The 26073-nt window shown below is 35.0% G+C and overlaps 1 protein-coding gene across 2 annotated transcripts in view; it reads left to right on the forward strand.

Annotated features, from left to right (window-relative positions):
- Col24a1 (collagen type XXIV alpha 1 chain) overlaps nucleotides 1-26073 on the forward strand; it is a 373492-nt gene that overhangs the window by 160313 nt on the left and 187106 nt on the right. For both annotated transcript variants that reach the window (XM_015504738.2, XM_048814986.1), the window contains exons 21-23: nucleotides 12681-12734; nucleotides 24705-24758; nucleotides 25961-26005. In XM_015504738.2, the coding sequence (XP_015360224.1) occupies nucleotides 12681-12734; nucleotides 24705-24758; nucleotides 25961-26005 (153 nt within the window). The remainder of the gene's footprint in view (nucleotides 1-12680; nucleotides 12735-24704; nucleotides 24759-25960; nucleotides 26006-26073) is intronic.

Genomic DNA, 26073 nt, shown 5'->3' on the forward strand with positions numbered 1-26073 from the left:
CTTCCCTGGATGGATATTATTTAATTAAGACATTCAGAAGAATTCTGAATAAGTTGGATAGATAGATATTGAGTACCTAAAATTATATTGATCCAAACACATGTATCAGATGATGACCATCCTGTTACCTCCAAAACAATTTTAAATCAAAAAAAAAAAGTTCAATGAATAAATTCTACGTTTTCTCTAAAGATCTTCAAATCGTTACAAACTGTTATCTCTAAAAGAGAATGATTGTCTAAAATACCAAATACCAATTACCTCTTCTAAAAATTTTATTGAACTATAATTGACATCTAACAATTGCATATATTTAAATTATTCAAATTAATAATAATTTGATAATTTTTGACATGTATAAATTGTGAAACCATCACCAGAATCAAGATAGTTAACCCATCCATCAAATCCCCAAAGTTCCTTGTTCACCATTATAATCCTCATTTCTATCCTTTCTTCTCACTTCCTCCTCAGGCTATCATGAGAGGTCTGCTTTTTTTTGTCATACAAATTAATTTTAAAATTAAATGCTTATTATAGTTTTGTGTGGCTTTTAGAAGAATTAATGTAGACTTTCCAATTGACTTGTGGGTTCCTTTAAGAATGATTTCAAAAATACTGTGAAAACTATTTAAGAGTCTTTATTTGGAACAAAGAATATATGTTGTTATCATAGGAATTTTAGTGTCTTTGTTGTTCTGAGGATTTTCTCTGATGAGTTTTTAGGATGCTACACATATGGAATTCAGTTGTGCTATATTTTCTGCTCAAGTATATGGAATTACTAAAGGGAAAATATATGAACAGGAATATCTGCAAAATTTTTCAACACTATCATAATAAAAACAATCTGTTTTTGATGACTCTTTAGATCTGAAACAGCAAAAGAGAATGAAAGAGAGCCAGATACCTAGATGAATTCTTTTGTTTTTTTAATGCATTCATTTTTCCAAAAGCTCATATTTTCTCCCTATGGTTTTCCCAATAAACAAAACATCTCCTTCATTTGCATGCTTCCTATGCTAAAGTTTAGTTTCTATAGTTAACTTGGAAAGTGAATTTATTACTTTGGCCCTTTTAAGTATTTTTGTTAGCATTTTGGATGGCTTATTCTCACATAGAAAAGTTAATTTTCATCTTTTTTTTAAATTACATTCCTGCTTGGAATTCCCATATTGCTGATTTGATGTGTATTTCCACAAATGCTAGGGACCAAAATCTTATGACTATGCTGGATCCCTATCTCAAATCCAAATTCTCCCCTTAAAGAACCTCTCTTTCTTTGGATACATTCTTTCTTGTTTGAGTATGTTAAATTTCAGTTCTATAGAACTTATAATAATTTTGTGTGGGTTTTTCAGACAAAGGATAACTTTTGAAAATGCATAAGTAAAAATATAATTACTCAAATAGAATACATTTATAAATTTGGCCATTAATTCAGGTCATTGGATATTTATTTAATTTACTATATACTCAATACCAGACTAGGCTTTTTTTACTTTTCCCTTTAGGAATTCATAATTTACATATTGGTTTTATCTTTCTATGGCTATTTTTTCCAACAGCTATATTTATCTTTACTTTGTTCAGACTTACAAACTACTCAAGAAATAAGTTTAAGCCAAATCATACTGTGTTTTGTGTATTTCAAGTACAAAAGACATAAAAGCCAATGAGAATTGGAAATTTCCATAAGTTTTAAATGACCTAAGGGTTATCTATAACAATAGAATATTTTAAAGCTACTTTACAAAATATCAGAAAAGTTTGAATTATCCAAAATATGTACTTTATTTTTAAGCTGTTATTGTAATTTAACATGCTGTTTCCTCCAAAACAATACAAAATCTGAGCTTCACTAATTTTATCTGTGGGCTAATTCAATGAATAAAATCTTTTTTCTCTCTAAAAGTCTTCATATTATTATAAACTATTGCCTACCACAAGCAAGTCGTTATCTTGATCACCAGTATCAATTAGCTTTTGTGTTTTTTACAGTTTTTTTGGTAGGTATAATTAACATAAAATAAGCTGCACCTGCACTATTTAAATTGTATAATTGGATAATTTTTCACATATGTATAACCTGTGAACCATTATCAAATCAAGATAATGAGCTTTTCTGTCAAACCCAACAATTTCATTATTCACCTTTTATAATCCCTTCCTTCTGTGCCTCCTGCTCCTTCCTTTCCAGGCTACCTCTGATATGTTTATGTCACTATAGATTAATTTGTCTTTTCTAAGGAAATCTTTATATAGACGTATTCATATAGTATGTACTTTTGGGGTGGCAGTCGGTTTCTGGCTTCTTCACTTAACATAAACATTTTTAGATTCATGCAAGTTGTTTCATTTTATGCATATACCTTCATTGGTTTACTCATTGTATTTACTTATTTGTTGATTGTTTATCCACTTACTATTTTAACTGCAAAGACTATATATTTCAATAGAAAACAGAAACCTTATTGCTCCTATAGGAAAACTACTAACGTGTTCAATGTATGCAATAAAGTGTCTTATATTAATTCTGTTAGGATGCTAACTTTTGAGCTTTCTTATTTACTTCCAAATAAGAAAGACAATATTTTACTTTTATGATTTCCTAGGAAACTAATGAACTTTGCTAGTGCTTTGGTTCCCAGGTTTTGCTATAAAAAATGCATGTGAATTAGTCTCCAGCCTTTAGTGATTAGAAAATAATAAAAACTTTTGTTTTTACTGGAGAGAATGCTGAATCACTCTTAGTGCTACAAACAGATGTGAAAGGCCTGAAAATAGAAGACACATTTGTATTTATTATTTTTAAAGCTACTTCATTTTTCTGCTTCTTGGTAAAAATTGGTGGTCACACTATTTCTACTAAGAAGACACCAGAAGTCAGGTTGTTCTTCCTTTTTCTCACTAACCCATAATATTTTCAATTGTGATATGATGACTTAGTTAAGATACTGAGACTCTTGGAAGATGGCGGCGAGGGGAGTGCATTGCCCCCGTGTGCTGCTTCACTGTGTGGGAGTATGACAAGTCAGGACGGCTAAAGGATATCTTGTTAGGAATTTCCAGCAATAGTGGGGTGCTCCGGAACCTGGAGGAAGGATTTCCATCGCACGAGGATCGGCTACGGGGACTCAAACGCGAGAGGTTTGTCGCACGGAGGGTAACACTGCTTATTCAGCAAATTGCCCCGCGGCTAGAGTCTGCAGCGCGCGCTGGGATAGAGACGCAGGGTTACAGCGCTGCAGTTTCTGCCAGCCGCGCAAGCACCATACTCAGGGCTGAATTCTGGGTTCGAGACGGGGGAAGGAAGCGGTCCATCTCGGTTCTCCACACCGGTCAGACCACAAAGGAGGCCAGCAGCCACCATGTTGGTAAACTGACGTCACCTCCCCTGTTTTCGACTGACCGCAGCTCATTCAGCCATAGATCAGGTAATTTCAGGCTGCAATTCGCCTGCGGCTTGCAGACAGATTGCTAGGGTTCAGCGCCTGGGTGCTTCTTAGAACCTGATCTTATCGGAGAGAACACCGAGCGCGGGGCGGCCGAGTTCCGGCTCCCGGAACCGTCCCGGAACCGCCCTGGCCCAGGGCTGCGGAGCCTGCGGAGGCTGCTTCTTGGACCCTGCTCCTATCAGAGCATACACCAAGCACTAAGCAGCCGAATTCCGGCTCCCGGAACTGAGCCCGCGGGGACTGCTTCTTGGAGCTTACACTTATAGGAGCTTACACCGAGCACGGAGCGGCCGAGTTCCGGCTCCCGGAACTTCCCTGGACCGGGGCTAGGAGCCCGCGGAAACTGCTTCTCGGTCCGGGTCCTGCTGAGGGCCGGTCAGGACTCACCCGTTGCTTTGGTTGCCCGGCAAGGGGAACGAAATGCTGCCATTCGCATAGGATACCAACATGGCAGAGATCTGATGTCAGCAGAAAGCGGCGGAGGAGAGAACTTCATCAATACCAGCGGTGACATAAGCAGTTGGTCTCCTGGTAGGGGGGGTGAGGCACAGTCACCTGAGCCTCCTCAATTTGTCGTTGAGCCAGAGGGGAGAAGCCGGGCCGCCGCCAGCGCCCGGAGCAGGCCCAGCGGCTCGCCAGCGTGGTGACCGCGTGACCCCAATTGGAGAGGGGGCGGAGCGGAGCCGCCACCCGCACCCGCAAGGTGGGCAGACCCGCGACCCAGTGGTACATGGGCGTGGTAGGAGGGGCAGGGCAGAGCCGCCGTTCGCGCTTGCAAGGTAAACAGACCTGTGACAGCCTGGCGGGTCAGGCCCAGTGGCCTGCCAGTGTGGTACACATGTCACCCCAACTGGAGTAGGGGCAGAGCAGATCCTTCTCCCACGCCCGGATCAGGCCCTGCCGGTGTGGTGGTCACGTGACCCCAATTGGAGTGGGGGCGGAGCGGAACCGCCACCCGTGCCCGCAGGGTGAGCAGACCAGTGATCAAACTGCAGATCAGACCCAGGGGTCCGCAGGCGTGGTAGGAGGGGCAGGGCAGATCCGCCGCCCGCGCCTCCAAGGTAGGCAGACCTACAACAGACCGGCGGATCAGGCCCAGGAGCCTGCCGGCGTGGTACAAACACCACCCTAATTGGAGTAGTGGCAGAGCAGAGTCGCCGCCCGTGCCAGGAACAGGCCCAGCGTCCTGCAGGCGGGGTAGTCACGACACCCCATTTGGAGTAGGGGCAGAGTAGAACCGCCGCCCGCGTCTGCAGGGTAGGCAAACCTGCAACCGACTGGCGGATCAGGCCCGGTGGCCTGCCGGCGTGGTACACTCGTCACCCCAATTGGAGTAGGGGCAGAACAGAGCCGCCGCCAGCTCCCAGAACAGGCCCAGTGACCTGCCGGCGTGGTAGCCACGACACCCCAATTGGAATAAGGAGAGAGCAGAGCCGCCGCCCGCACCTGCAGGAAAGATACGCAAGCAGTATGAAAAGACAAGGAAAGAAAGGACCACAAGCAATGCAGGTCAACGCAACTTTAGAAGAGGTAACAGCTGCAGCAGATGGAATGTCAGATAAAGAATTCAGGATATACATGCTTCAGATGATCTGGAGTATCAAGGAAGACATTAAACAGCAAAATCAGACAATGAAAGATCACTTCGACAACGAATTACGCAAACAAATCCAGGAAGCAAAGGATCAACTATACAGGGAGATAGAGGTTATAAAAAACAAACAATCAGAAATCCTAGAAATGCAGGAAGCAATAAACCAACTTAAAAACTCAATGGAGAATACTACCAGCAGAGTAGAACACTTAGAAGATAGAACATCAGACAATGAAGACAAAGTATTTCAACTGGAAAAGAACATAGACAGCTCAGCAAGACTGTTAAGAAACCATGAGCAGAACATCCAAGAAATATGGGATAACATTAAGAGACCAAACTTAAGAGTCATTGGGATACAGGAAGGTACAGAGCTCCAAACCAAAGGAATGAGCAGTCTATTCAATGAAATAATACGAGAAAACTTCCCAGACTTGAAGAATGAGACAGAATCCCAAATCCTAGAAGCCTACAGGACGCCGAATGTGCAAAATCATAAGAGATCCACACCTAGACACATTATAATGAAGATGCCCAACATACAGAATAAGGAGAGAATTTTAAAAGCTACAAGAGAAAGGAAGCAGATTACATTTAGGGGTAAGCCAATCAGGATAACAGCTGATCTTTCAACACAGACTCTGAAAGCTAGAAGATCCTGGAATAACATATTTCAAACACTGAAAGAAAATGGGTTCCAACCAAGAATTGTGTATCCAGCGAAATTAAGCTTCAGGATGGAAGATGAAATTAAAACCTTCCACGATAAACAAAAGTTTAAAGAATTCGCAGCTAGAAAACCATCTCTTCAAAACATCCTCGCCAAAGCATTACAGGAAGAGGAAATGGAAAATAACAATGAAAACCAACAGTGGGAGGTAGGACAGTAAAGGGGGGGGAAATAATCAAAGAGGAAAACAAACCATGTTTAGTAACAGAAATAAACAAATATGGCTGGAAGAACAACCCATATCTCAATAATAACCCTAAATGTTAATGGCTTAAACTCACCAATTAAGAGACACAGGCTAGTAGAATGGATCACAAAACAAGACCCAACAATATGCTGCCTACAGGAGACGCATTTGATAGGAAAAGACATACATAGGCTGAAGGTGAAAGGTTGGGAAAAATCATATCACTCATATGGACTTCGGAAACAAGCAGGAGTGTCCATACTCATATCAAATAAAATAGATTTCAAGCCAAAGTTAATCAAAAGGGATAAAGAGGGACACTACATACTGCTTAAGGGAACCATACACCAACAAGACATAACAATCATAAATATTTATGCCCCAAACAATGGTGCAGCTATGTTCGTCAAACAAACTCTTCTCAAGTTCAAGAGTCTAATAGACCACCATACCATAATCATGGGAGACTTCAACACACCTCTCTCGCCACTGGACAGATCTTCCAAACAAAAGTTGAATAAGGAAACTATAGAACTCAATAACACTATTAATAACCTAGACCTAATTGACATATATAGAGTATACCACCCAACATCAAGCAGTTACACTTTTTTCTCAGCAGCACATGGATCCTTCTCAAAAATAGATCATATATTATGTCACAGGGCAACTCTTAGACAATATAAAGGAGTAGAGATAATACCATGCATCTTATCTGATCATAATGGAATGAAACTGAAAATCAACGATAAAAGAAGGAAGGAAAAAGCATACATCACTTGGAGAATGAACAATAGGTTACTGAATGATCAATGGGTTATAGAAGACATCAAGGAGGAAATTAAAAAATTCTTAGAGATAAATGAAAACACAGACACAACATATCGGAATCTATGGGACACATTGAAAGCAGTTCTAAGAGGAAAATTCATTGCTTGGAGTTCATTCCTTAAAAAAAGAAAAAACCAACAAATAAATGATCTCATACTTCATCTCAAAATCCTTGAAAAAGAAGAGCAAAACAACAGCAAAAGAAGTAGAAGGCAAGAAATAATTAAAATCAGAGCTGAAATTAATGAAATCGAAACAAAAGAAACAATTGAAAAAATTGACAAAACTAAAAGTTGGTTCTTTGAAAAAATAAACAAAATCGACAGACCCTTAGCGATGCTAGCGAAGAGAAGAAGAGAGAGAACTCAAATTACTAGCATACGGGATGAAAAAGGCAATATCACAACAGACACTTCAGAAATACAGAAGATAATCAAAAACTATTTTGAATCCTTATACTCCAATAAATTAGAAGATAGTGAAGGCATAGATAAATTTCTTAAGTCATATGATCTGCCCAGATTGAGTCAGGAGGATATAGACAACCTAAACAGACCAATATCAATTGAGGAAATAGAAGAAACCATCAAAAGACTACCAACTAAGAAAAGCCCAGGACCGGATGGGTATACAGCAGAGTTTTACAAAACCTTTAAAGAGGAACTAATACCAATACTTTTCAAGCTACTTCAGGAAATAGAAAAAGAGGGAGAACTTCCAAATTCATTCTACGAGGCCAACATCACCCTGATACCTAAACCAGACAAAGACACTTCAAAGAAAGAAAACTACAGACCAATATCTCTAATGAACCTAGATGCAAAAATCCTCAATAAAATTCTGGCGAATCGGATACAAAAACATATCAAAAAAATTGTACACCATGATCAAGTAGGATTCATCCCTGGGATGCAAGGCTGGTTCAATATACGGAAATCAATAAATGTTATTCACCACATCAATAGACTTAAAAATAAGAACCATATGATCATCTCGATAGATGCGGAAAAAGCATTCGACAAAGTACAGCATCCCTTTATGTTCAAAACTCTAGAAAAACTAGGGATAACAGGAACATACCTCAATATTGTAAAAGCAATCTATGCTAAGCCTCAGGCTAGCATCATTCTGAATGGAGAAAAACTGAAGGCATTCCCTCTAAAATCTGGAACAAGACAGGGATGCCCTCTCTCTCCACTTCTGTTCAACATAGTTCTCGAAACACTGGCCAGAGCAATTAGACAGACGAAAGAAATTAAAGGCATCAAAATAGGAAAAGAAGAACTTAAATTATCACTATTTGCAGATGATATGATTCTATACCTAGCAGACCCAAAAGGCTCTACAAAGAAACTATTAGAGCTAATAAATGAATTCAGCAAAGTGGCAGGATATAAAATCAACACGCATAAATCAAAGGCATTCCTGTATATCAGCGACAAATCCTCTGAAATGGAAATGAGGACAACCACTCCATTCACAATATCTTCAAAAAAAATAAAATACTTGGGAATCAACCTAACAAAAGAGGTGAAAGACTTATACAATGAAAACTACAGAACCCTAAAGAGAGAAATAGAAGAAGATCTTAGAAGATGGAAAAATATACCCTGTTCATGGATAGGCAGAACTAACATCATCAAAATGGCGATATTACCAAAAGTTCTCTATAGGTTTAATGCAATGCCAATCAAAATCCCAACGGCATTTCTTGTAGAAATAGAGAAAGCAATCATGAAATTCATATGGAAAAATAAAAGACCCAGAATAGCAAAAACAATGCTAAGCAGGAAGTGTGAATCAGGCGGTATAGCGATACCAGACTTCAAACTATACTACAGAGCAATAGTAACAAAAACAGCATGGTACTGGTACCAAAACAGGCGGGTGGACCAATGGTACAGAATAGAGGACACAGAAACCAATCCACAAAACTACAACTATCTTATATTTGATAAAGGGGCTAAAAGCATGCAATGGAGGAAGGATAGCATCTTCAACAAATGGTGCTGGGAAAACTGGAAATCCATATGCAACAAAATGAAACTGAATCCCTTTCTCTCGCCATGCACAAAAGTTAATTCAAAATGGATCAAGGAGCTTGATATCAAATCAGAGACACGCCGTCTGATAGAAGAAAAAGTTGGCTACGATCTACATACTGTGGGGTCGGGCTCCAAATTCCTCAATAGGACACCCATAGCACAAAAGTTAATAACTAGAATCAACAAATGGGACTTACTCAAACTAAAAAGTTTTTTCTCAGCAAAAGAAACAATAAGAGAGGTAAATAGGGAGCCTACACCCTGGGAACAAATCTTTACTCCTCACACTTCAGATAGAGCCCTAATATCCAGAGTATACAAAGAACTCAAAAAATTAGACAATAAGAGAACAAACAACCCAATCAACAAATGGGCCAAGGACCTGAACAGACACTTCTCAGAGGAGGACATACAGTCAATCAACAAGTACATGAAAAAATGCTCACCATCTCTAGCTGTCAGAGAAATGCAAATCAAAACCACCCTAAGATACCATCTCACTCCAGTAAGATTGGCAGCCATTATGAAGTCAAACAACAACAAGTGCTGGCGAGGATGTGGGGAAAAGGGTACACTTGTACATTGCTGGTGGGACTGCAAATTGGTGCAGCCAATTTGGAAAGCAGTATGGAGATTTCTTGGAAAGCTGGGAATGGAGCCACCATTTGACCCAGCTATTCCCCTTCTTGGTCTATTCCCTAAAGACCTAAAAAGAGCATGCTACAGGGACACTGCTACATCGATGTTCATAGCAGCACAGTTCACAATAGCAAGACTGTGGAACCAACCTAGATGCCCTTCAATAGACGAATGGATAAAAAAAATGTGGCATTTATACACAATGGAGTATTACTCTGCATTAAAAAATGACAAAATCATAGAATTTACAGGGAAATGGATGGCATTAGAGCAGATTATGCTAAGTGAAGCTAGCCAATCCCTAAAAAACATTTTCATCAAGTAGCACATAATGTTAAGGCTCTTGTAACCCAATCATTTCTTGTCTGAATCTTCTTGTGTTGTCTCACATGTGAATTTTTGGGGGACACCACACATCCAAACCATCACATCTTTCAATCTACCAATTCTCCCCCATTCCAAATTTTCCCCTTAAAATTTAGTTGTTGAAGCTCCCCCATCACTTGGCCTATAAAGTTTTGCTTAGTCTAATTTTGTTACAGACTCATGGTGTAATTCTGATAATTCTTTGTCCTGTGTTTTTCTTGAAAATTGGTTGTCATATTACAGAGTCCTGACCATATTCATGTTTGTTTGTTTCTTTGTTTTGGCAAGAAAATGGGTGATAGTGTGTTCTTTCATCAAGTAGCACATAATGTCTAGTATCTCTCTTTTCTGTGTGTGTGATGTTAGTAACAGTTTAAACTCAGTGCCAAATCCATTACATCATTTGCAGGATTGCAAAATGAATGGTTTTTTTAAACTCTATTATTTTGTATTTATTGGCTGAAATATATTTTTTATCTATTATTTGGATAATAAAGGTAAAGTATATATAGGAAAGGAAAAATAAATGCTTGGTGGTTCACCTTTTTTTAAACTACATTTCCAGATAGAGTTTTCTCCCTTTCATCTTTATACACGGGAAGTTTTTGTTGTTGTATTTTGACAACAGGCTTCCTTACTTCCTTGTATTATGATGTGACAAGGTGTTCTAGGATCATCTGGAAAATGGACAAGCTATGAATTTTTCCATGGTGATGCTGTGAACCAGGGTCTGAACTTGTTGTAAACTAGTACTCAGGGATCAAAAGTGGCAAGCAGACATGTTGTCTTCTATTTCCAAAGAGGTCAGTCAGTCAACAGCAGCAAATTTCTGCCAGATTTTGTCCTAGTTGGTGGGAATAGAGTTGTGAATGGTATATTGTACTCGAGCAGTTTACAACCTGATAAGGAAAATAAAATAGGCCAAAACCCCAGGTTAAGTGCTTATGTTGGACTTGAGAATAGTTTGTGAGTTCTTAGGGAGTAAAGAAGTATTTAAAGATGAAGTATAGCTTTTTGGCTTGGAAATTTGTGGATAAGGGTAAAGAGGAAATGCAGAATGAGAGAGGAACATACTGGAGAAGATACTCTGTTCAAATTTGACAACTCACTTACAATAGAAACTAGAGCAGAGGTGTCTTGATACAAGTTGATGGTGATTTTCCCCCTTAAATAAAGCAACGAAGGGTGTGTTCAAGAGAAAGTGATTAGTGAAGCAATCAACAAGTCTATATTAAGGATATCCATAATAACTGTTCCAAAATTTCTAGAAATCTAATCTGGTGCTTAGTATTTGAGGTACCACTACCTTTTCTTTTGTCAAAAGTATCCCTGACTTTACTTTTTCTCCACAGAATCCAAGTTTTAAATCAGGCTTTTAATCTGTCAAAGCATATCTGTTTTAATCCAGTCTTGAGGAATAAGCATCACTTTTTAAATTTGTTTTTCTTTTTTTAAAAAAAATTTATTATTGGTTGTTCAAAACATTACATAGTTCTTGGCATATCATATTTCATACATTTGATTCAAGTGGGTTATGAACTCCCATTTTTACCCCGTATAGAGATTGCAGAATCACATCGGTTACACATCCACTGTTTTACATATTGCCATACTAGTGTCTGATGTGTTCTGCTGCCTTTCCTATCCTCTACTATCCCCCCTTCCCTCCCCTCCCCTGGACTAGTTTTGCTGTCCCATCTTACTTGTTGGGTTTTTACCCCCATCACATTTATCCCTTAACTAAGCTACCTATTCTGGCTGACATTAATATTTTATCTTCAGCCTTCTTTGCTTTTAAAGTTGCTGGCATCCATGAGGCACTGGATTCCATCCTCAGCAACACATAAAAATAAATAAAGTACATGTACTATCTCCATGTACAACTAAAGAAAAAAGAGTTGTATTTGATTGTTGTATTTTCCTTACTTTTTCCCCTTTTGTTCATGTCAATGAGAAACACTGAAACAACTGTGTGATAAAATCAATACAAATGAAACCATAATTATTAGCTTATCATTATTGAAATTAATCATAGTGTATCAAATTTTGATTCAATACTTCAGTATGAATTTTAATCTACCTATTTTAGAGTAACATCTTAGGACTTTGCTTAGATTTTATTAGCATTATGATTCGCTTCTGTTTCTGGAAATAATTTTAGATTGATAGTATTATTTCCAAAAAAGTAAAAATGTTATTCTTGTGCAATATGAGCATAAGTCAAAGATTTTGTTATCAATTGATGATGAAACCAGTAAGACATCGAGTTCAAATTGCATTTTGGGAGCTGAGTATTTATAGACAATTAAATATGGGATGTTACAATAAGATAGTTAGATACAAAATTTACTAATACCCTGTATATTAAGCCATATTGTTTGTTTTGAGTGTTGTTTTTTTGAACCAAACTATCAAAAACTCTACACGTTCACATATAGTTATTATACAGTGAATCTAACATAATAAATTCATCTAATCCTCAGTGGCCCTGTTTTCTATGGGGTGTTGAAAGGATATGACACACTCCTTTTTTGCCTCACATTCAAGTTGTTAATATTTTTTTAGTAAGATTTCCATTCTCTTACATTGGATCAACAAATTTTCTTTAGGTTTGAGGATTGTTTGTGTAATTGATAAAGTAAGCTCTGTTTTAGTATACTTTGTTTTATATTCCAGTGTTAAACAACTATCTAATGTGATCTTTAAAATAGTGATCTTTTGAAGAGTATAAGTTGCTTTAAGTGGGCATGAAAGGAAAAGGATGTTTTTATATTCTTAATAGATTTAAAGTAATTTGATATGGAATAAACTCTATTTTTATATCCCCTAGGGTTTTCCAGGAGATATTGGGGTTCCTGGACAAAATGGCCCTGAAGGACCAAAGGTAAAAAAAAAAGTCTGATATGGATATCTAATCTCAATTCTCAATGAATGGGAAAATGAAAAAGGAACTTATGAATATCAGAACACTTAAGACACTTTTTGATGTCAGGATTCAGGTAACTGAAAATGGTTTTCCTGATTTGATATAGAATCAGTTATTATTAGGATAATGTTTTGACTCATATAACTCACTCAAAAAAATATTTTGTTGAAGATATGGAAAAGCACATAAAAATTCTGAAAAGCCATAGCATATGAATAATGAATGAGAATTTTCTGATCATTAAAAGTCTTTAGGGCCAATAACATATAACTGATTAAAATAAAAGAAAACCTATGGTATCCTGGAACCTTTACATAGCACAAAAGAGCTAATGAAACATAATAATCCATAATATCCTTTGCTGTTATTGTGTCATATACTAGGAATTACCCATAGAAAATTTAAATACTAAGCTTTGCACACAGGCTACCATAAAATCTGGGCATTATAAGCAAATATACATTGTGAATAAAGATATGAAAAAATGAATCCTGGAAGAGTGGCAAGTTATGAAATATAGTTGGAGTGGAAGGTGTCAATTGAGGGGAAGTGGGGAAGGATAGGAGAAACTGGAAAAGAAATTAGTAGCTGTGTTTGATAATGTAACTGTACTAGACTGTATAATACATACAGCAGTAAATTTATAGAAGTCATTTAATTTTTATAGCAGCATTATTATGTATTACCCCATTTACAAATTAATAAGTTATTCACTCACAATTAAATAAATATCAAGTGGCATACCCAGAATTTTAACACGCATCTGATTGCCAAGTCTAAGCTATAAACAGCTTAGCTTGGGAATTAAAATGTGGAGAACATTCATTATCATGTTGAATAGTTTCTACTTTATCCTATGGGCATCACAAAGTAATCAAATATATTTAAGTAGTAAAGTATCCTACATGGTTTATTTTTTGAAAATATACCTCATATGTCAATAAGGAGAGTGTTTTAAAGATCGGGGGAGGGGAGGGGAGGGGGGATAGTAGAGGATAGGAAAGGCAGCAGAATACAACAGACACTAGTATGGCAGTATGTAAATCAATGGATGTGTAACTGATGTGATTCTGCAATTTGTATACGGGGTAAAAATGGGAGTTCATAACCCACTTGAATCAAAGTGTGAAATATGATATATCAAGAACTATGTAATGTTTTGAACAACCAACAACAACAAAAAAAAAACAACTGTCCAAAAAAATAAATAAATAAAGATCGGAAAAACTGAAGGCATGGACATAAACTGTAAAAAGCTAGGCAAAAACTGATAGAGCTCTGAAACAACATTCATTCATTTATCTATTCAGCAAATTTTGCTGAATATTTGCTATCTCTTATATTTAAGAGAGCAGTTGTGCTATACCCTAAGGCTACAAAATGAAAAATCTTCATCCCTACTTTCAAGAAATGAAATCTAGATACACATAAAAGCCTTTATAATATAAAAATGAATAGTGAATACTATATAATACATAATGCTTTGAGAGAAAAAGATATAACTTGAGCTGACATTGATGAACAATTAAAAATTTCCAAAGCATCTAAATGAGATGTATAGCATTCAGAAATAGGAAACTAGTGAAGCAATGAAGATATAATATTTGGAAAATATTTAAACTAAAAGTTATGCATTGTTTATATGAAATTAAAATTTAACTGGGTATTTGTATTTTGTCTGAAAACACTATGTGCCACTTACAAGGTTATCCCTATAGGCAACAATTTTTCTTCCTGTCTTCATTTAAGTATCCTCTGCCTGTTCATGTTCAACATGTTTTGCATCAACTTCTGTCCCAACTCCTGAACAACCTCATGCCATTAATTAAAACTGCTATCCCAAATTCTCCTTTGACTCAATATTTCCCCTCTTGGAAAAACCATTCCCACTACCAATATTGTAGTTTAGGCCCTTTTTATTTTTCCCCCAGAATTAACGTACCACAGTTATTCTCCTTTCCTGCAGACTGGCATTTCTTTAAATCTTTGGCCAAGCACTGATGGAATAATCTTTGTATAGATCTGATTATATTGCTCTTGTGCTTAAATCCTTCAGTGATCTCTATAGTTTCTAGGTTAAGGCTTGTATTTCTTTACTTTTAATACAAGGGTCTTTATGACCTAACCTTTTCTCTGTAACTCTGTATTCACATAATCATATTTATCATCAGTGCTTTAAAAGCATCACTTCAGCCAAACTATTTAGATGACCAGACCATGCCATACTTGTTTAAATCTTACAGCTTTTTTCATCTGAATACCTCTCTGCCTTCCTTGCCCTTCTTCTTCTAATATCTATACATCACATACCATATTATACAGACAGCTTTCCTTGTTCCTCCCAAATCTAATTAAGATCTTTCCTTGTATTACTGAAAAAAGAAATCAAACACTTATCTTCATATATTATACCTGTTGTGGTACTTAACTGTCTCTCTATTATACTATATTAAAGAAGAGTCTAGTGGATTTTATGTACATCACAATAACCAGAAAAATATGCAAAACACAGAATGGGAACTCAATTACTGTAGGTTGATTGCTTGAATGACTGTGGATAAAAGCTATTTTGGAAATAGAAACAAGACAGCTTAGTAACTTATTAAATGAGGGTGAGAGAAGTAGTCAAATGTAAAACTGAGGCTGATTTAGGCTACTGATGTCATTGAACCTAAAATAGGAAAGAAGTAGAATGATTCTGACATAACTTTTCTATGCACATATATGAATACACCACAGTGAATCTCAGCATCATGTACAACCACAAGACTAGGATCCTATTTAGAATAAGATGTACTCCATGTTTATATAAATATGTCAGATTATACTCTATTGTCATGTATAACTAAAACAAACAAGTTTAAAAGGAGCTAAAAAGGGAATATAGAAGGACTTTTTGGTTTGGAGGATGAGGAAGACGAAATTTTATTCTAGGGGGTCTTAGTCTGAGGTATCTATATGAAATCTACACAGAAGTAATTAACAGCTAGTAGTAAAGCAAGATGAAAGTGCAAACAGTAGCATAAAGAAAAGCTGAGGAAGATAATATAGATGGTGGAGTTGAGGTTTTTCATGTTTGCCTTAACCCTTCACATCAACAAACTTGGAACCTTGAAACTTGATACATAATACATATATAAATCCATTTATTTATTCATTTGTTCAATAATTAATTCATTTGACCTGCATTTAGTTTTTCCTGTGTGTTAAGCCAAGTACTAAATTTGAGATTATAAAGATTTCTATCTAAACTGGTCCCTGGATGAGACAAAAAATTTCATTTTGTTAGAAGTGCTATAAAAAAGAGTTGATGACATGCTATGAGAGTCTCAATATGAGCAACAGATTTTTGTTTCAGGAAATTGGGAAATACTTCAGGAGGAGTAATTGTTCAACTTAATGTCGAAGCATGCATATTATACTAGTTGAAAAACCAGATAGCTTGCAAAATTCTTTAAAGTTTAGAGATTTTGTTTTGAAGTTTTGTCCAAAAAAATGTCAGTGAACTAAAGAAAGCCAACTGAACTGTTTCTTTAATATGATTACAATAGTGATCTTTATAACTTCCTTCTCACTACTTCTGTTATTCTTAAAAGTGAAATGTTTAAAGTGAGTTAAATGATCTGAAAGCTAGACGTTATATTGAACACTAATAGTTGTATTTCCAGTGCGTGATGATTTTGATTTTCTCTTACATTATCTTAATTTATTCAACAGACATGAACTTATAGCACCAACAATGTGAGACAAATTAATTTATACTCATCACTGAATCTTAAAACAATATTTTAGAAAGTATGATTTTATCTAAAGAACCAAAAATTTTAAGGAAAGAAGAATATAATCTTGTGTTCTATAAGTTGAGAAAAATCTATTTTGGTCTATTTCCCTGGTCCTTCCCATTTGCCTTGAATTTTTTTTTTTCAGGAAATAGAGGCAAACATACTGACCCTGTTGACATGATGTGTTTCTTTAGCTGCATATACTATGTCATATACGCATCTCAAAACTTCCTTTATTTTGATATATATGTCTTATTTGGAAAGGGAATAATATAAATTACTAAAGGTCTGTCGAGCCTATACCATGTTGATATCAAGAAAATCATGTGCTCTGTATTAAAACAAAATTACCATCTTTGCAAATTGGATTCTTTCCAGAACCATTTGACAGTTCAAGAAGCCTTTTATTTTTTCTTAATTTTTCTGCCAGCTAACTAAAAAATTCAAACTAGCATTGGGAACTTATGTTAAATGTGGTTCTACTGACTGTAGAGTAGTATGTGTATGTATATTTGTATAGAGATACTAAACGTACTTCTGTTAAGTCTTCTTGAGAGCCCCCCAGTTTGGTAGTCTGCTTTCAGAAATCACAAAGCATTAGCAAAGCCACATCCTTTTCTGCTTACTTCAGAAAATAAGAGGACCTAATAAATATCCTCTGTCTAGACAACAAAGGAATAATATATTTGTTGCTTTGATGGTTTGTGTTTTTACTTTGGTTATGGTATTAGACATGTCAAAACTGACTTATTGTCTCTCATATAACAACCCCAAGTAATTTCCAAAGAAGGCCTACTATTTATTTTGCAAAATATATGGAAATAGCTTTTACACTATATCCTTACAGCATGCCATGTGTTTATCAGTGTGGAGGAAAGCTAACTTGATAATAGAAAGATGCATAACAAGATCACATCAACTCAGTCCTGGATATTTACATTCCATCCCCTAAGTCAAGATTTTAATCACAGATTTCTTATATTAACCATTTTATTCTCCAGGCAGCATTTACTCAATTGAGAAGTATTTATTGAGTTTGTATAACAGGCAAACATTGTACTGTGTTACTGTTTGTTCTGTGTTAAGTAGTGACTTGAAAACAAGATTAAGACATGGTCTTCTCTGTACTAGGGATTTATAGTCATCTGTAAACACAAGTCTGCCACATGTGAAAAGTTAAAAAGTATAATAACTAGGCAACATGATAAGAGAGTAATGAGGACTTCAAAGAAGAGAGTAGTCTCTATGGCAATTTTTCTGAAATTGAGATTTCAATTTCAGAAAATTGGAGAAATTGAGATTTATTTAATATGAAGAAATTGGATTTAAGTTGGAGGAATTGAATTTGGCCAAGTGGAGCCAAAAAGTAAGACATACTAAACAACAGGTATAAAATCAGCACAAACATAGAAGGCAGGAGTAAAACTGTCTGACTAAAAGAAGCCTGTTTATGACAGACATTAAATATGAATTTGAGGAACTTGAATACTAACAAGCCCATGGAAGGTTTTTGTGTGTGTAGTTTTAAAAACAATTGTAACATGTAACTTAGGTTCTTACGTTTTTCAACATTGCAGTATTATATGATAATACTTCATATGTAAATATATTATTGTACAGCAGATCTCTTTTTTCATCTTGCATGACTGAGATTCTATACTCACTGAAGAACAACTTCTCATTGCCCCCTGCCCCAGTCCCTGGCAACCAGAATTCTACTTCTTATTTCTATAATTTTGGACTATTTCAGTTACTTCCTAGAAATAGAATCATGTGGTATTTGTTTTTCTGTGACTGACTTATTTCACTTAACATAATGTCTTCAAGGCTTGTTTGTCTTATAGCATATGATAGGAGTTCCTTTTTTATGACTGGATAATATTCCATTGTTTGTATGCATCACACTTTATTTCATTCATCTGTAAATGGATATTTAGATGATTTACCCTCTTAGCTATTATAGATAAAGCTTCCATGAATGTAGGAGTGCAAGGTGCAAGTCTCTTCGGGACCTTGTTTTCAATTCTTTTGAATATGAATAAAGACCCCAAAGTCCTTTGCTCATTTTTTAGTTGTGTTGTTTGTGGCTTTACTATTGAATTATAGAAAACCATATTTTGTATCTTAACCCCATATCAGATATATGGCTTATAGATTTTTTCTCCCATTCTTATGTTGGCTTTTATTTTGTTGCTTATTTCCTTTTCTGTGTAGAAGCTTTTTAGTTTAATGTAGTTTCATTTGTCTAATTTTGCTTTTGTTGTTAGTGCTTTTGGTGTCATATCCAATAAATCATTTTAAGACCAATGTTATGAAAATTTTCCCCTACCTCTTTGTTTTATAATTTTCATTCTCACATTTAAGTCTAATTCATTTTGAGTTGATTTTTGTGTATGATGTAACAATAAGGATTCAAATTTTATTCTTTTCCATGTGCATATACGGTTTTCTCAACACTGTTGAAAAGACTATCCTTGTGTAGTCTTGTCACGCTTATGGAAGATCATTTGTGTTATTCTTGGATTTATTTTTGATTTCCCTGTTCTGTTCCATTGACCTGTATGTCTGTGTACTTTTATGCCATTACCATTTTATTTTGATTTTGAAGCTTTGTAATATGTTTTGAAGTCAGTAAACATGAAACTACCAGCTTTTTCCTTCTTTTACAAGATTGTTTTTGAAATGGGGGCGGGGGGGTGGTCTGTGTTTGTCAGCTCCTTATTGCATGAACAAAATACCTAACAAGAATAAATTAGAGGAGGAAAAGTTTAATTTGGCTCTTGGTTTCAGAGGTTTGGTCCATGGTTGGCTGACTTCATTGCTCTGGGCCTAAAGTGAGGCAGAGCATTATGGTGGGAGGGTGAGGGAGAGGAAAGCTTCTCACCTCATGACAGCCAGGAAGCAGAGACAGAAATTAAACTCACAGAGACAAAACATAACCCCCTAAAGCATATGCCCAGTGACCTACATGCTGTAGCCATATCCTACCTTCCTATAGTTACCGCCCAACACAGTAGTGGATTAATCCACTGGTTATGTTTCAGTTCTCATAATCAAATCGTTTTGCTTCTGAACATTCTTGCATTGCCTAACATGAATTTTCAGGGTGGGTGGGGTACACCTCATATTCAAACCATAACAAAAGTCCTTCATGGTTCTAAAGCTATATGATTTTTTTTTTAATGGATACCAGGGATTGAACTCAGGAACACTCAACCACTGAGCCACATCCCCAGTCCTATTTTGTATTTTATTTAGAGCTGGGATCTTAATGAGTTGCTTAGCACCTTGCTTTTGCTGAGGCTGGCTTTGAATTCACAATCCTCCTACCTCAGCCTCCCAAGCCACTGGGATTACAGGCATGCGCCACTGAGCCCAGCTGAGCTATGTGAATTTTAGGACTACTTTTTCTTCTACAAAAGACAATCCTGGAGTTTGATCGTGATATCACTGACTCTATTGATCAAGTTCAGTAGTGTGGACATTTTAACAATCCATTAATAGCATGTCTTTCCCTTTATTTGTGTAATCTTTAATGTCATTCAGCAGTGCTTTATAGCTTTCAGTGTACAAGTCTTTCACTTCATTGGTTAAATTTATTCCTATGTTTTTTTATCACTTTTGAAGCAACTATAAATGGAATTGTTTTTCGATTTCCTTTACAAATTGTTTGTTGTTAATATGTTGATTTTGTATTTGGCAACTTTGGTAATTTCATTTGTTTCTAACAGTTTTGTTGTGGAATTGTTGATGTTTTCCACATATAAGATCATGTCTTCTATGACTAGAGATAATTTTACTTCACCCTTTCTAATTCACATGCCTTTTATTTCTTGTCTAGTTGCTCTATCTAGGACTTTCAATACTATGTTGAATAGAAGTGATGATAATAGGCTAGTTTTCCTTCTGCTATTAATTTTGAGTTTCATTCCATTGTGGTTGGAAAAAGATAATTGGTATGATTTTAATTGTCTTAAATTTGCTAAGAATAGTTTTCTGATCTAACATGATTTATACTATAGAATGTTACTTATATTCCTTATGTAAAATAATGAATTTTCTACTGCTTTTAGATGCAGATGTTCTATGTATGTCTGTTAGGTCCATTTTGTCTACACAGTCATCCCCTGTTGTCTGTGTGAAATAGGTTCCAGAACCCCTATGCATCCCCAAATCTGTGGTGCTCAAGTCCTTCATATGAAATGACATTATATATATAAAATATGTATGTGTGTATATATATATTATATACATGTATATATTATTTAAAAGATGTATATAACCTATGTAAATATATATATATATATATAATCTCTATATTACATGTAATATCTAACATAATGTAAATGTTATGTAAATAGTTGTTATACTACACTGTTTAGGGAATAGTAACAGGAAAAAGGTCTGAACATGTTCAGTGCACATTAAATTTTTTTGAAATATTTTGTGATCTATGGTTAAATCTTCAGATGCAGAAACTGCTGCCTATAGTCTAGTTCATTTCCTGTGTATTTCCTTACTGGTCTGTCTGGGTATTTCTTTCATTATTGAAATCTACTGTTATTGTGTTACTATATCTCCTCTCACTTTTGTGAACACTATGTGTATCCTCAATCTAAAGCAAGTCTTTTTTGACAGCATATAATTGGATCTTGCATTTTAATTTATTCAGTTGCTCTGTCAATTTATTAGAGTTCAATTTACTCACATTTAAAATAATTGTGATAGAAAGAATTTACTTTTGTCATTTTGTTAGTTTTTTTCCTATTTATGGGGGTTTTATCCATTTTGCTGTCTTTTTGTTTCACGCATGGTTTTTATTCCTTTTTCATTTTCTTTTGCAAGTCTTCTATAGGAATATTCTCTGTAGTTACTATAAGACTTACATAAAATACAGTTATAGCAATCTATTTTAAACTGATAGTAATTTGACTTTAATTTCATATAAAAACTCTACTCTTTTATTCCATGGAAGATTTTTAGAGCTGTGAGATGATGAAGGAGAAGTTTTAGGAAAAATAATAATGGTAAATTATCAATATGAATGAGTGGTGCTGATAAGTGAATTATCAGTTCAGAAACTGTTGTAAACATTAATCGATGTATGATGTATAAGTAGAAAGGAAACTTACTGAATCCTTGTTTTATTCCATGTATTGTTTTATTTATTTCTAGAGCAACTTTATTATGCTAGTGGTAACATGATTCTATAGAAAAGAAAACCAAAGTTATATACCTAGTAAAACTCAATTTATGGTTGTAGGCATTTTATATATTTTTTTAAATCAGGTTTTGTTTGGTTTGGTTTGGTTTTAGTTTTGGTTTTGGTATGAGGGATTGAACCCAGGAATGCTTCACCACTGAGCCACATCCCCAACCCTTTTTTATATCTTATTTAGAGACAGGGTCTCGCTGAGTTGCTTAGGACCTCGATAAGTTGCTGAGGCTGGCTTTGAACTCGTGATCCTCCTGCCTCAGTCTCCCAAGCTGCTCAGATTACAGGCATGCACCCCCACACCTGGAAAAATCAGGTTTTTAACATGATAAACTCACTACATAGATTTACAATCTAATTGACACTACTGTTGATAGACTTTTATGGCCTTTTTTTTTTTTTTTTTTGGTTAGTTCCACAAATGTTGATTGTTTGTCAAAAGACTGTGCAAACTTGCATTTAGAGTTTCTGTGCTCTATACTTGGCTACCAGATCAAATTTGCTAATTTAACAAATTTAAGTATTTGCTAATTTAAGTATTCTTTATTCTTATGATTTTGTCTGCTTAATCTATTAATTATTGAGAAAAGTATGTTAAAATTTTCCTGAGGGGCTGGAGTTGTGGCTCAGTGGTACAGTGCTTGCCTAGCATGTGCGAGGCCCTGGGTTCGATCCTCAGCACCACATGAAAATAAATAAATAAAATAAAAGTATTGTGTACAACTAAAGCAGTACATATTTTTTTTTAAATTTCCCGAAAATAGATTTTCTTTATCTGTTATTAATATTCAGACTTTATGTTATTACATGAATATAATTGAGAGTTTATTTTTGTGAAGAATATAGCTTTTTATTATTTTTAGTGACTTACTTAACTTTAATAATCTGTTTTACCTTAAAATCTATTGGATCTAATATGAATATAATGAGCTATTTTGAGTCAGTAAATCCTTTGCATATCTTTTGTGGATATGTGTGTGAGCTTCCAATCTTCCTATATTTTTATATTTTAGGTATGTATCTTATAAATAGAATATAACTCTATGCTTTTTCTTAATTCAGTTTTTTAAATTCATTTAAGATTATTTGGTTTTGGAAAAGGACAGACAAGCAGCCTAGGTTTGCCTTCTTCCCTAACGGTTTGATTAGGGCTCTTGGACAATGGTGCCACCCAGGGTAAATAGCTATATTCACAGAGCAAAGGGACAGATTTCTCTTTAACCACTCAGCTGGTTATACCATGGATATGGAACTGATCCAGTTTGTTATACACATTCTCTAATCTAATCCTGTATTCATTGGGGTTTTTTGCTTCTCAAGATGATATTTCTAAGTTTTTAGTGTATGCTTATTTTTACTTATATGGTTTTATTAACATATCATAACTCAATACAAAATGGTTTGCACATATGAAAAATTTTTTGATCCTCCCAGAAAGGATCTTGCTGCTTCTTCTATATTCTCTATACTTTGCATATTCCTCTGCTTCTATTACAATTTCTGTTTAACAACTTTTATTTTAAAGGACTATCTTCTGTGTAAATTTTAAATTCATTAAGAACAGAGAGAACAGAGACTGAGTCTTATTTACACTCAAGGCCTAATGTTCAGTTTATTAAGTCTTAGGCATAGTAAAAATTAATAAAATGTCAGATGGAAAAAATGAACAAACAACTGAACTGAATGGTTAAATGTTAGCTATTGTGTGATAGGATTCAAGTATAAAAGCCTTTACATTCTGTACCTCCAATCAGTCTTTGACAATCTTTAAATCTTTCACTTTGAATTCTAGAAAAACAGTATTTTGTATATTGAAGAATTTGAAATCCTTATACCAATAAGGATTCTTTCAATTGTAACTAATGGAAATGTAACTCAAGCAGGCTTAATAAATGTGTGAAAAATTTAGGAACTCAGTCACTGTACCTAAGACCCCTAACAATATCATGAGAGCCCAATCACTCCTTTCTTCATTGTTTAATTCATTTATTTCATCCTTAGTCTCTCTCCTCTTGATGGTTTTCCCATTGTTCCCCCTTACCTCATCCTTAATGCTATTCCGTCTTCCCAACAGTTTCACTAAAGTTTGAAATTTGCTTTTACTAGACTGGTTTGGGGGTGACTTGATTGCTCAGGAACCAATTACTGTTTCTATGAGTGTAGAATATGCTGATTGACTTAGATTCCTGTCACATATCCACTATTTTCAGTAAGGGGGTAGTCACACTCTTCTAATCATGAGGAAAGAAGTGTTTCCTTAAGGAAACATAGTTAAGAGAGTATAACTAAATAAGAAAATGTTACCATGTTGAATAGATGTGTTTTCTAAATTGGGAAGTTCTTTTTTATAGTCACTTTGAACACGGTTTTATTCAGAGAGCAATTTAATGTATATTCATTAATGAAAGAATTTCATAGCCTTAAAATTACTAATAAAATTTAGAGAGTAACTTTCTTCTGCAAATTGCCTTTCTCCTTTTACCAGGTTGTATAACAAAGGGAAATTAGTTGAAGAACATTTAATATGAATAATGAGTTCCAGACCCTGCTGGTCTCTTAACAGATATATATCCTCTCCATCTATTTTTTAGACTTGGTAGATACTCTATTATGTCAGATTAACAGTTGGATTCATTATTTTAAATTTAGAAAAACTCTGTCTAAAAAGGCAGAAGTTTTAAAATAAAATACTCAACAAATTATTTGGACCTTAACATACTGTTTAAAAATAAGTTTATTCTGTGTTGCCCAATTTTCAAATGCCTTGTAGTTTTCTGTTCATCTACTCTCCAATTTTGTTTTAATAACTTCTTAATGAAAAATGAATGGTACCCAAAAATACTACCCATCTCCAGATTAGAGCTGATTGATCAAAATATTAATTGGTTTATTGTTTATTTTGTTTGCTTACATTGCTATATTCTTTTATAGGGACTCCTTGGAAATAGAGGGCCTCCTGGGCCTCCTGGTCTCAAAGGAACTCAGGTATGGAGGAATGAATATCCAGTCAACAGCTTTTAGGTTCTCATTTTCCTTTTTTATTTTTCATGAAACTTTGGTTTTTGCTTAAAGAAATCATTGTCTTAGTGTGGACAACTTTTGACATGAAGGATGTCAAGTTACCATTTTGTACTGGAAATTATGGAATGGAATTTGGAATCATTTTACAGTGTTCTGTAAGTGATTCATGTCAGTGGTCTATAGTGGAATGTTGAAGAATCTGAACCCAGAATCTCACTCATATTTATTAGAATTTATATTATTTGTTACTATTTTATATTTGTAACCTATTAAATTATATTTTAATTGAATTGTGAATTAATAAGAAATGCTTATCAAATGAATAAGATTAATGATTCCAGGGAGGTCTATATATGTTGCTAAAATATAATATCAACTACGAACACCAGCTATTTATTAAAAGGTGAATAAATGAATATATTGAGTAAATATGTGTGTAAATGGTGTATGAATACATAACTTTTATTATTTTAGAAAACAATAGCTAGAATTTCTTTATTTTTTACGTTCATCATTAGTGTCTACCTATAATTTTTGATCCTTATAATAATGCACCAGATTTTATATTTTATGACATTATTTTACCCTAAGAATATTGGACCACAAATTAGTCAAGAATAAATTCTGTAAACAATAAGCCCCATTGGGGTAAGGTCTGGTATGCCTGTGAATCACTATACCTTAAGATTCAAAAGCATATTTGTTGAGTGGATTAAGTATCAAAATGTACCTAAAGCAAACTATTCTGTATAAGTAATTTTAAAATATAGCAATGTGTATTGATTTCTGTCTGTTAAGAATTTAGTTGAGTTCCTCTCTGCGCCCAGCAAAGTAAAGATTATTCTTAATGAATGGTCTCAGTGTTTCTAATGCTGGTTTTGTGATATTGTAATCATTTTCACTTTTCTCTACTCCCAATTTTTCATGTATGACTTATCACATCTATCAACTTAAAAATAATCCAATAGCACATATCCCTCTTAAAGTAGATGTTATTACAGAAGAAAATCAAATGTTATGGGATAATTCTAAGATAAAAGAAAATCACAGCATTATTTTTATCATATCTCAGAATTAGCTTCAGATCCCAGAATAAATATGGAGAATAAGTGATTACATTTTTAAGTGCTTATTTTAGGCCATGATATGTTCTGATCTTTTTTAAGGGAGAAGAAGGACCAGTTGGACCCTTTGGAGAATTGGGGCCTAGAGTAGGTATCATGTAAATAATTATCTATAAGTACTTCTCTTGAAAACAGCTTTCTGTAAATTTGGGGGG

The sequence above is a fragment of the Marmota marmota genome, unplaced genomic scaffold (assembly GCF_001458135.2).
Source record: "Marmota marmota marmota unplaced genomic scaffold, marMar, whole genome shotgun sequence".
In the NCBI taxonomy this organism is placed as follows: Eukaryota; Metazoa; Chordata; class Mammalia; order Rodentia; family Sciuridae; genus Marmota; species Marmota marmota.